The sequence below is a fragment of the Hyla sarda genome, chromosome 8 (genome assembly GCF_029499605.1).
Source record: "Hyla sarda isolate aHylSar1 chromosome 8, aHylSar1.hap1, whole genome shotgun sequence".
Lineage (NCBI taxonomy): Eukaryota > Metazoa > Chordata > Amphibia > Anura > Hylidae > Hyla > Hyla sarda.
The window spans coordinates 26304772-26317399 of record NC_079196.1 but is presented as its reverse complement, the minus strand read 5'-3'; the positions used below and the strand labels follow the sequence as shown (position 1 = coordinate 26317399).

The following is a 12628-nucleotide window of genomic DNA, read 5'->3' as shown; positions in this document are numbered from 1 at the left end:
TAGGACAGATAGATATACATGTTTGGGAAGACAAGTGCTACACTGTTTCCCTTAGCCCAAACTATCCAGCAAAGTATTATTTAAATTATTAAGAAACTTGAAGCTGTTCACGGGACATAAAATACCTTGGGGGTGTTTTAGATTAAAGATTTAAAATGTCTGTAGAATGTCAGGGAATGTCAGCCAGGACAGGGGGAATTACTGCTACGGATGAAAGGAGAAAACACAAGGCTTGGTTTGATGTGCAGGACGGGTTTTCTTGCGTGCAGTGACATCGACCATAAAATAATAAAGTCATCCTGGATACAACTAATAGTACAAGGTCAAAAGGTAGGAAATGAAAAGTGCCTCACAGCTGTCGAAATGATATCATGCTCTCAGATACATATTGCAAATAAGGAAAAAAGGTGTAAATGATAACTCATACTTACTAATATAAAAAATTAGGATTATTATTTCTTCATTTTGTTGTGTTATCATGATGATACACAATGTTATTGTTATGATATATTTTGTTATTGTTTATAATAATAATAACAATAATAATAATGATAGTAATAATAGTTGTTATTGATATATTATTATTATTATTATTATTATTATTATTATTATTATTATTATTATTGTTATTATTATTTCTATTATTATTTTGCAATCATTGCACAAACAAAAGTCACCATAAAGCCTATAAGGAGTTTTCCCACTGTTGTTAGTTATTCCCTAATTATAGGACAGGGAATAACTGTCTGGTTGTGGGTAACCTGATTGCTGGGACCCCAATATACATACAGTGGAAAATGGTCATCCTGTTCACCCACACTAAAACCCATTACACTGGGTTATAGTGTGGATGAACAGGAGACTGATGAGGGGTCACTGACTACAATTCATACTTTGGGTCCGGAGATATGTCCGGAGAATGGCTTTTATCTCCTCTGAATTCCATGCTGGAGGCGGGCCTGCCAGTTAAATTTGAATATTCATTGTCGCTGGTCACCTGAACGCTCATTTGGTGCAGTGCTCATGTGACCAGCGACAATGAATATTCAAATGATGCCGCCTCCAGAGCGCAATTCAGAAAAAGTAGAAGTGGATCTTCGGAGGGACATACAGTATATATATATATATATATATATATATATATATATATATATATTAAAAGTAAGACCGCACCGGGGACCACCCTATGTGCTTGTGGTTACCCAGGCTGCCAGCCCAGGATGAATGAACAGCAATTCCAACAAATCACCGCACAAGTAGGTCTTGGATCAAAAAAGCTGGTGGTTTTATTCCCAAGTGAAATGCAACGTTTCGGCAATAGCCGAATGCTTGACAAAGGCTATTGCTGAAACGTTGATTTTCACTTGGGAATAAAACCACCAGCTTTTTTGATCCAAGACCTGCTTGTGCGGTGATTTGTTGGAATTGCTGCATATATATATATATATATATATATATATATATATATATTCAGGAAACAAAGCAGTGGCACTCCAAAATAGTGAAGAAAAAAGGGTCTTTATTCACCCCTAAGTGCAGCGATGTTTTGATGGTCTCACTCCATCATATTCAAGCCAAAGGGCTTCCATCTTGGTGTTCTTCATTATTTTGGAGTGCCACTGCCTTCTTTCTTTAAGGTGGATCCTAGACCGGGATGTGGGCAGGCACCGGTGCACTATAGATCTGTGAGTGCTGCTTTCTTCCTTTGTGTATGTGTGTATATATATATATATATATATATATATATATATATATATATATATTCCAGATGACGACTGACTTTTCACTACCTACTCATTCAATAGTACTGTACATTATGGGAGATATAAATACTATCTCAGTATCCAATTTTCCAATCTTGAGAACTCTGATATAGAGAAGTAGATTGCAGATGACACTGATCAGTTCTATTCCTATGAGTAGCACTGAACAGTATTAGCAATAGAAAGACTGATATAAATACTGCCATTAGGGGAATAAAAAAAATAAAAAATAAAGATTTCATAAATGTTAATCAAACAAAAATACCTCACCTACCATTTTACAAATACAAAATGTTAAAAATAAATAAACATGTTTGTTGTCGCCAAGTGTGCACGGGCGTAAATTATAAAAATATAATGTTAATGATCCTGAAAGTCCAGGAATAAAAAGTTATCATAAAGTCACATATATCCAAAAGTGGTACCAATAAAAAATACAGATACCGATGCAAAAAAAGAGCCGTCGTATAGCCCTGTATATGGAAAAAATAAGAAAGTTATAGAGAGCAGACGAGGGCAATGTGAAACATATTTGTTTTGTTTAAAAAAAGTCTGACTTTTTTTTAAAGCCGCATAGTAAAAGTAAACATGGGTATCCTTTTATCCATATTGATTGACAGAGTAAAGAGAACATGCCATTTTAATTGTAGCGTGTACAGCATAAAAAAATAGGAACATTGCGAATTAATTTTTTTGTTTCGCCAAAAAAAAAAAAAAAAAAGCCCTCATATGGCTCTGTGGATTAAATAATATTATGGCTCTTGGAAGTCAAGGAGGAAAAAATGAAAATGCTAAAATTTTAATTTACTGTATCCTCGAGGCTAACATGGGCTGGGGGGTAGTTGACAGTAATGCTTTAAGCTCTGTTCACATGTATAATATACAGCAATATTTTTATTATTAACACCTTGAAGAAATCTAACAGACTCCCTTAGCCTAGTGTTTTCCAACCAGTGTGCCTCCAGCTGTTGCAAAACTACAACATCCTGCGTGCCCGGACAGCCAACAACTGTCTAGTCATGCTGGAAGTTGTAGTTTTGCAACAGCTGGAAGAACACTGGTTGGGAAACATTGGTTAAGCCAATAGTGTTGTCCGTTAATGCTATAGCTTCTCTACTATTGTAAATGCCTAGTAATTCAATCTCCACATTGGTTTACATGACTACAGATAAAACTGCTGCATTATCTTATCCCTCCTGTCATTCATAGATTTACTTTGTACCAACTCCATATTTCCCGAGATGCCCCAATCGTATGGAGGGAACCTGTCTGGGTCAAGCACGAGTCCACCACTCAGCGCGTCGATAGCAGCAATGTTTGATCCCATGCAGGTTCCTTTGATTGTGTCTGTAGTGGGTCAGGGACCCCCGCCGGGAGACAGAGCAAAGTGTCACAGAGAGACTCTTCCTCCAGGACAAATAAGGTTGTAAGGAAAAGTCTGAAGTGTTATAGGTCACAGCATGCACAGATATCTCCATTGTGTTATCTACTGAAGTATCCCAAATTAGCTTAGTATCTAAACTTTCCTGATAATTCTAAGAAATGCCTTTTGTCACATCGGCTCCCAGATGGACGGATCTTCATATGTCTATTTTTCTTCATCGAATTACTCTGTTGGAGCGGGCACTTACTTCACAGAGTGGGTTATAAATTGTGTATCCCCGGTCTATTACAGAGTATACAGATACTGCATTACCCTGGAGCGGCTGGAGGTTTAACTAGTTATACAGTATCTGTGTGTCTAAACAGTCTGTAGTTGTGTTCCCCAACCAGGGTGCCCCCAGCTGTTTTAAAACTACAACTCTCAGCATGCTAGCAGAGCCAAAAGCTGTCTGGGAGTTGTAGCCTTGCAACAGCTGGAGGCACCTGGTTAGAAAACACTGGTCTACAAAATAAAAGGAAAGGGCATAACGAATAAGATCTGCAGCTTTACCAATTAAGGTAGTCAGCTCGATTAGAAAGAGTTCATCTATTCACTACACGGCCCTAGCCCACCAGGGATGTTATCATGAATGCCTTTACTGCCCTAGACCACCGCGGATGTTATCATGAATGCTTAAACTGCTATAGACCACCAGGAATGTCATTACTAACACTTTTACTACCCTAGCCCACCAGGGATGTTATTAACACTGTCACTGCCTTATCCCACCAGGGATGTAATCATGAATGCCTTTACTACCCTTGACCACCAGGGATGTTATCATGCATGTCTTCACTTCCCTAGCCAAACAGGGATGTTATTATTAACATTGTTACTGCCCTAGTCCACAAGGGATGTTATCATCAATGCCTGTACCACTCTTGCCCACCAGGAATGTAATTAAAAACACTGGACTAGCCCGCCAGGCTAACTTTCCTAGAGCTGATGGTGGTTGCCTAGCTTATTAAGTTCTTGTTTTAACTTCTCAGTGTAATGTCAAAGAGGCGGGACTGAGAGGCTCAAGTGCTAAAGCCTGGCACGCCTCCCTCATCTCCCAGTTCCTGGAGGTGCTGAAGATGAGGGTAAGCAAGGAGAACTGCCAGGCTGTGGCACTTGAACAGCTCGGCCCTGCCTCCTTGACACTTGGCTGAAATATAAAAAGGTGATTTTATAACTTTGGCAGTCACCATCAGATTCAGGAAAAGTACAGCTCTTCACAGCAAATACAGCTGACAGATTCCTTTTAATGTATAAATAAAGTATCATGAATACGACAAATGTGTTAAAAAATATTCCGGATTATAAATGCATATAACGTGAGTTATGTAAAAATATGATGATGGTGCAGGTGAAATATGTACAAATGCAAAATTGTAAGTAATCTTTACAATGAGAGGATTTTCCGTAACATGCGGAGTCTCTGTAACCCTTTACACCCAACTGTGTGTCTATCTATCTATATCATATCCATCTATTGAGTAACTATAAAGAGAAAGATAGAGGATAATGTATATCAGTGTTTAGCACAGCTGGTTGGCATTCTGGTTGGCAAACACTGATGTAGATGGATGGCAGCTTTAAAGATAAGATGGAGCATAGTCTGTAGTCACACCCACTAGCCTAAAAATCTTTCTACCCCATATTAAAGGAGAAATCCAGCCACAATTAACTTATAACCTATCCATAGAATAGCAGACAAGTAGCTGAATTTGTGGGTCTGACCACTGAGACCCCAAACGATCTCCGGTACAAGACCCCAGCTCCCTCAGTGACCTCGACTCTCTCTACCGATAGATGGCATGTGATAAATTCATTTCTTTTCAGCACTCCAATAGAAATGAATGGAGCATGTAGCACATGCTCCTGACTAAGAGCAAGGTCCCTTCCGGAGATTGCAGGGGGGTTCCAATGGTCAGCCACCCCACAATAAGTTACTTATCCCCTATCCTGTGGATAGGGGATGAATTAATTGTGCCTGGAGTTCTCCTTTAAGTTAGAACAGGTGACTTGCTAAAGAATTTGCAATAGAACCATAAGGTTTACGTTGGATGGATAGATGACAGATACTGTAGATAAAACATGAGTATATAGATACAACATGATTTATGTTTTATCTATATCTTTGTGCTAGCAGTGTGCTGCTGTATTCTCCTGTTGCTGTATATTTAGCCCAGCAACCTGCACCTGTAAGCCAGGTCCATATGATAGTTTGGAATCAATAGTGCTGGCCAACTTATTCTTTGTTTGTATTACACATATGGGGGAGTGGAAACCTCCATGTTGGTTCTTGCACCCCACCCACCTCTATCAGGTGTATATAAGGTGATTTGGATGTTCCAGATCTTGCAATGCCTGCTGATCTGTTCACACAGAGGCATATTCATAGTGTAGAGTCCGTCCCAATGAGAACACCTTACCGTGGTGGGACGGTTCAAGCTATTTGGCTGCCAAATTGCAAGCTAAGTATCTCCCTATTTCATTACTGCACCATAGCTGAATAGCTTCTCATGTTGTATCTATATACTCATGTTTTATCTATATCTTTGTGCTAACAGCGTGCTGCTGTATTCTCCTGTTGCTGTATATTTATCCCAGCAGCCTGCACCTTTAAGCCAGGTCAGTATGATAGTTTGGAATCAATAGTGCTGGCTAACATATTCTTTGTTTGTAGCTAGATAGATAGATAGATAGATACAGCATACCGATACACGGCAGCACTCCAGATTAGTGATCAAAAGTAGTGGCTTTCATTGAATCACCAAAAATGTTACAAGCGACGTTTCGGCCAACTCACTTGGCCATCATCAAGCAACACAAATCACAAAGTGAAGGGTTTAAATATAGTACAAATAGTGACATCACATCCTGTGGGTGTGTACTTCATTATAATATATAAATAAACAGTGATATAAGGCTACAGCAGCAGTACTGAAAACATCAAAACATCATACCTCTCAGGAGACTGACTTTACTCTAAGCATAGACACATGTGACACAACATAATATATATATAATATTAATCAGTGCAGCGGATCCATGTGCAGTGTACTGGGTGAAGAATAGCAGCAGGTAGTACCTACAGATTGGGTCAGGATGCAGGTCCCCAGTAGTTCATTATAATATGTAGTAGATCACTGCATGCAGAATAGACAGAAATAATAAACAAGTAGAAAAGAATAAAGAGAGAAAGCGGCGCTTTCGCTGGTGTTCCACAACTTCCCATGCTGCTGAAAGTAGCACAGTATACTTGCACATGGCGCAAGCAGTCTTAAGGGCTTTGTGCCATATTTAGTAAGGGCAGTCCATACTCATAGTGACATGACATGCTTGCGCATGTGCGTCAACTCAATGTACGAGGTTTAACGCCATATTGCATAAGGGCAATCCGTCTGATGGTGCGCATATTTGTGGCGCATGCGTACCATCCTCCTGGGAGGCATATGCTGCCATTTAAGTTATTTGAGCCCGGGCTATCAAGGTGTATATAAGTGTGACAGCACTTTTTTCCCAGCGGGTCAAAATACACCAAACCTACTTTTCCTCCCCCAGGCATTGGGGATCTGCACTGAAGTATATCAATCCTGGTCATCCCATCCCTGTTACAGGGAAAAAAATACTGCCACACATATATACACTTTGATAGCCCGGGTTCCAATAACTAACATGGCAGCATATGCCTCCCAGGAGGATGGTGCGCATGCGCCACATATATGCGCACCATCAGACGGTTTGCACTTAAGCAATATGGCGTTAAGCCTCCTACATTGAGTTGACGCACATGCACAAGCATGTCATGTCACTATGCGTATGGACTGCCCTTACTAAATATGGCACAAAGCCCTTTTGACAGCTTGCGCCATGCACGAGTATACTGTGCTACTTTCATCAGCACGGGAACTACTTGCTTATTACTTCCGTCTATTCTGCATGCGGTGGTCTACTACATATTATAATGAACTACTGGAGACCTTCATCCTGACCTGATGTGATGGTACTACCTGTTGCTATTTTTCACCCAGTACACTGCACATGGGATTGCTGCACTGATTATTATTATATATATTATGTTGTGTCACATGTGTCTATGCTTACAGTAAAATCAGTCTCCTGAGATGTATGATGTTTTGATGTTTTGTGTACTGCTGCTGTAGCCTTATATCACTGTTTATTTATATATTATAATGAAGTACACACCCACAGGATGTGATGTCACTATTTGTACTATATTTAAACCCTTCACTTTGTGATTTGTGTCACTTGATGATGGCCAATGAGTTGGCCGAAACGTCGCTTGTAACATTTTTGGTGATTCAATAAAAGCCACAATTTTTTCTCACTAATCTGGAGTGCTGCCGCATGCTGTATCAAGAGGGGCCTTTGACCAAAGCCTGACCACAGTGTGCACCCATCTCCTGACTACTTTGAGTGCTGCTCCACCTGTTTGCTGTAGATAGATAGAGCAAGTTGCTCTTATCCTTTTCTAAATCTCTTGTTTTTTTTCACACAGAACTTCAGACTTGTGACTCTGTGACACAGTTTGTTTGTGGAAATGGTCGATGTATCAGTCACAAATGGCTATGTGATTCAGGTAAGTGCAAGCATGTTCCTTTATTGTGTATGTAATTATTTATCTATCTATCTCATATCTATCCATCTATCTCATATCAATCTATCTATCTATCTATCTCATATCTATCTATCTATTATCTATCTCATATCTATCTATCTCATATCTATCTATCTATTATCTATATCATATCTATCTATCTCACATCTATCTATCTATCTATCTATCTATCTATCTATCTATCTATCTATCATCTATTCATCATCTATCTATCTATCTCATATCATTCTCATATCCATCTCCTACCTATCTATATATCTTTCTCATATCTATGTATCTATCTATTTCATATTTATCTACCTCATCTCTCTCTGTATTTCTCTATATCTTTCTATCCATCCTTTTCTCTCTCTATTGTAACTTTACTAAAATATATTTTAAAAATTCAGCAATAAAATTGTCATCCTTACTTTAATATTTTCTGAAATTAAATCAATGAAAAGTCTTTTTCTTTGTCTGTCTATCATATTCTTTCTGTCTATCTCATCCATATATTTTCATATATCATTATATCTATATTATTCTGTGAATATGTTTTGACTCTATCAGTCTTTGATACAATGCCCTTGTCTTCAGATGATGACTGCGGGGATGGCAGCGATGAGCAGGGATGCTCCGTCTCGTGCTCAGATAAGCAGTTTCGCTGTTCTAGTGACCGCTGTATTCCGGCGCACTGGGTGTGCGATGGCGACAATGATTGTGAGGATTCCAGTGATGAGTCTCACCCCAACTGCTCCAGAACAGGTCGGTTCCATGAGAGAACAGTAATATTCTGCTCTTACTGTATTTACGTCAATAAACAGATCTTTATCACAGTATGTCACCTGCTAGATTGCTGGCGTTGCAGCCTCATAGCAAAGTCAACCACTGTGCTTTTGATATATGCTGTTTTATCTGGTTCTCTTTGATACATTTACAAAAATATATTAAAGAAAAAATACCTCTCACACAAGCTGGATGTCTGAAGAGCAGCACAGTCTTATCATGTTTCCATTATTCTCTTGATCTGATGAAGCAAGGGGTTCTGAGTCTGCATCATGGCATTGCATTGGAGGCTCCATTCACTTCCTCCAACACAAACTTCACATATGGATCCTTCGAGGTAGATGTGAACAAGGCCTTAGTCATCGTCTGCTGACTATATTCATATGATCTAAAGAACTATTGGTTCTTAATTTTTGGTGAAGCCTTATGTTATTCAACTAATGTAGATGTATAAGTCACTGCCTTTAGCAAGGTAGGGTCAACCTTCTCTTTCTGATGCTATCAATCCTATGATCAGATTGTTATCTGTAAACTGATATTATTTGTAGCTCTGGTCCTACTAATGTAATCCCAAAGGGCCTCCTTTTGGGATTATGTCATACAAGGTTCTGAATCTGTACATGCACCAGTACACTAGGTTCTAAGTCACTCTTCTGTTTCAAAAATATCATGTATGGAACGATCCCTTCTATGGGATTTTCTGTGTCAATTTGGGTTTTTTTTTTGAGAAATTGAAGAATAAAAAAAAAGTATAGGTGTCACATTCACCAGGGATAATTGAGCTTCCCCAAGTCTCTGCCCCTGCCTTTTTGGGTGCCCACTTCCTTAATAGGGTGGCTCCAACCATGGTGCCAGTCCATATGCTGAATAAGGGGCAAGGCATTACAAGTAAGTCAAAAACAAATAAACACCATAGTGAAGTCAGGAAAGCAGGTCAGGAAACAATAGGTTAACACGAACAGAACTAAAGACAAAAACAAAACACAGGAAACAAACAGATTGGAGTGAATAGAAGCCTAGAAGGTGGCACAGTACAAATACACAAAGCAGAAGAGTAGTCACAGAACAATACAAGGTCAGAATGCAGACTGAAGCCTTACAAAGACCAGCTCAGAAGGGTGTGGCTGCTTAGGCCGGAGTCGATTGACCCTGCACCTGTTGCTCCAGAGTGGTCAGGGTGCGACATGTGATGCCTTGCCAGATGTGATCACTACAATAAGAAGCTAGCAATAGATGAAATGGAGATGGTAAGAAAGGAAGTTAAGAAGGTGTAAAGGGGCTAGGAAGACAAAAGAAAGGGAAGAAAGGAAGGAAGTTAGTAGAGCTAGGAAATAGAGTGGAATGGAAAAAGGAAAGAAAAAAATATGAAAGATAAAAGATTGGTTGGAAAGGGGGAAGTAAGGAGGAAGGGAATGGAAGTAAGAAGGAACAATGCATCTGTTTGATTATAAATATTGCTGTTATCATAAATTGCAATATGATTGTTTGGTATGTATGTGGAGTTACAGGTTTTGAATAAAAGGCAGATATCCAAAGCCACTGTGGCAGTTCTTCAATAGAGACTTTGTAATAAGTCTAAAGAGACAAAAAATGCTTTTTTTCCCCCCTTCTCCCTCCTACCTAAACTGTCACCCACTCAGTTCCATCTGGTGCTTACAAGACAATCCTGTAGCTAAGTGTAAGATCATATTACAGCTGCCTATACAAGTCTATGGGAAGGTGGAGGTTGGATATGGGAGGAGCAGTGCCCGGAGAAACATAAAAGCTGCAGACAGTACAGAAATGGACAGGAAAGATTAGAACTGTGTTAGAGTGTGTACCCCAATAGAGATTAACATTTTAGACTGCTCTCTGTTGCTTTATCATTCCCTTCATGCTGCTGCAGCTTTTTCATTTGTGCACAGAAAATAGAAATACAGGATCTCCTCCACCTCCACTGTATGTATAGCATATGGAAGACACCATAGATGTTAGACTTCAAAGCAGAAATCTAAATGCCATATGCAAGATATTCAATGGCCAGAAGTAGTGTTGCAACTAATTAGAAGTGAGCAAGCTTTCAGAAATTGTTTGGGTTGCGTAGCGCAATTTAACTCTTTTGTCACAGTAAACCAGTGAATCGGCTGGCACAAGTTAACTCGTTGGGGGGATGTATACATTATACAACCATCTATATGGCTGTATAATGTACACAGTAAAGAGAGTGATACTTACCATTTCATTGCTTGTCCAGGCCTCTTCTTGTGTAGCCCTTTCTCTAGTGATGACGTCACTAGGGGCCAAGTTAAACAAGAAGCGGCCTGGACCAGCGACACTGTGGTTATTATTACCCTCTTTAATCAATACAGTATGCAATAGGAGTACCCTTTTTCAAATCAACTGATTCCAGAAAGTTAAACAGATTTGTAATTTACTTCTGTAAAAAAAATCTTAATCCTTCCAGTACTTATCAGCTGCTGTATGCTCCAGAGGAAGTTGTATGGTTATTTTCTGTATGAACACAGTGCTCTCTACTGACACCTCTGTCCATTTCAGGAACTGTCCAAAGAAGGAGCAAATCCTCAGAGCAAACCTCTCCTGCTCCGGATAGTTCCTGACACAGACAGAGGTGTCAGCAGAGAGCACTGCAGTCAGACTGAAAAAAACTACACAATTTCCTGTGGAGCATAGAGCAGCTAAAAAGTACTGGAAGGATTACGATTTTAAAATAAAAGTAATTTACAAATCTGTGAATACAGAGACAAAAAAAAAAAAAAGACATGGTAGCACATCCACAATATGCACAAATGATCTAACGCTTCTCAGCAATATATATATATATATATATATATATATATATATATATATATATATATATATAAAACAAACAGGTCGTTTGTGTACTTTATGATCATAAATAGTGTTGAGCGGCATAGGCCATATTCGAAATCGCGAATATTCGCGAATATATGGACAAATATTCGTCATATATTCGCTAATATTCGCATATTCGTAATATTCTCGTTTTATTTTAAAAATTAAATTAGCACACCAATCTCACACAGTAGTATTAGAGCCTTCTTTACACCACACAAGCTGGAAGCAGAGAGGGGTGATCACTGTGATGTGTACTGTGAAAAAAAACTAAAATATTTGTAATTACGCATATATAGTGCTATATTCGCGAATATTCGCGAATATGCGATATTTGCGAATATTCGTGAATTCGCGAATATGCGATATTCGCGAATAAAATTTGCATTGCGAATATTCGTGAACAACACTAATCATAAAGTGCATGAAGCCTGCCAGCCTCGTCACGGCCACCTGGATGTGGCGGGTCCCTAACATCCCTAGCATAAAATGGCGTGGCACCACGCGCCGACCACCACCGCCACGACACAAGTGACCACGGGAGGGGAACGACCCGCTGGCCGAGTAGCCCCAAATGCCACTCGAACCAGCCCACGGGACGCCCCCCACGCAGACACGGTGCCACGGCGGGAGCAGCCGCCACGCAGTACCACCCCAGTGTGAACAGGGTGTAATAGTTCACTTACCATGTGCCTCCAGCAAGAGACTGGAAGCCTAGCCAGGAAGGGAGGGGCCCTAGAGCACTTCCTGCTCACTTATATACTTTATATACTTTTATAATTTATAAATATGTTTAACTTTCTGGAACCAGTTGATTTGGAAAAAAAATATATTGTTTTCTGCCGGAGTACCCCTTTAAACAAAACTATATTCTATTTCATCTTAATAAGGACAGAGGACAATTTATTCTTTTTCAATCATCCCCTAATGTATATTAAGCAGTCGTTTCTGATGCTCGATATAGTAAAGAAATGCTCCCTTGAGCATGAAAATAAGGTGATTTAGAAGCATTCTGGAGCAACGTGTATCCAAGCCCAAAATATTTCCCTGAGTCTGAAACGCATAAAATTTTAGAGGACACAGTTTTCTGGATAACAGAACTATATCCCCTTATACTGGATGCAATATCACACATTAACACTGTTTATAACAACATAAAATACTATTGAAAGAAATCCCGGTTTATGATCTTTCGTA

At 39.3% G+C, this 12628-nt stretch overlaps 1 protein-coding gene across 7 annotated transcripts in view; it reads left to right on the top strand.

Annotated features, from left to right (window-relative positions):
- The window catches only part of LRP1B (LDL receptor related protein 1B), a 1569499-nt gene that overhangs the window by 910440 nt on the left and 646431 nt on the right, over nt 1–12628 (top strand). For all 7 annotated transcript variants that reach the window (XM_056534716.1, XM_056534714.1, XM_056534720.1 and 4 more), the window contains 2 exons: nt 7694–7774; nt 8390–8557. In XM_056534716.1, the coding sequence (XP_056390691.1) occupies nt 7694–7774; nt 8390–8557 (249 nt within the window). The remainder of the gene's footprint in view (nt 1–7693; nt 7775–8389; nt 8558–12628) is intronic.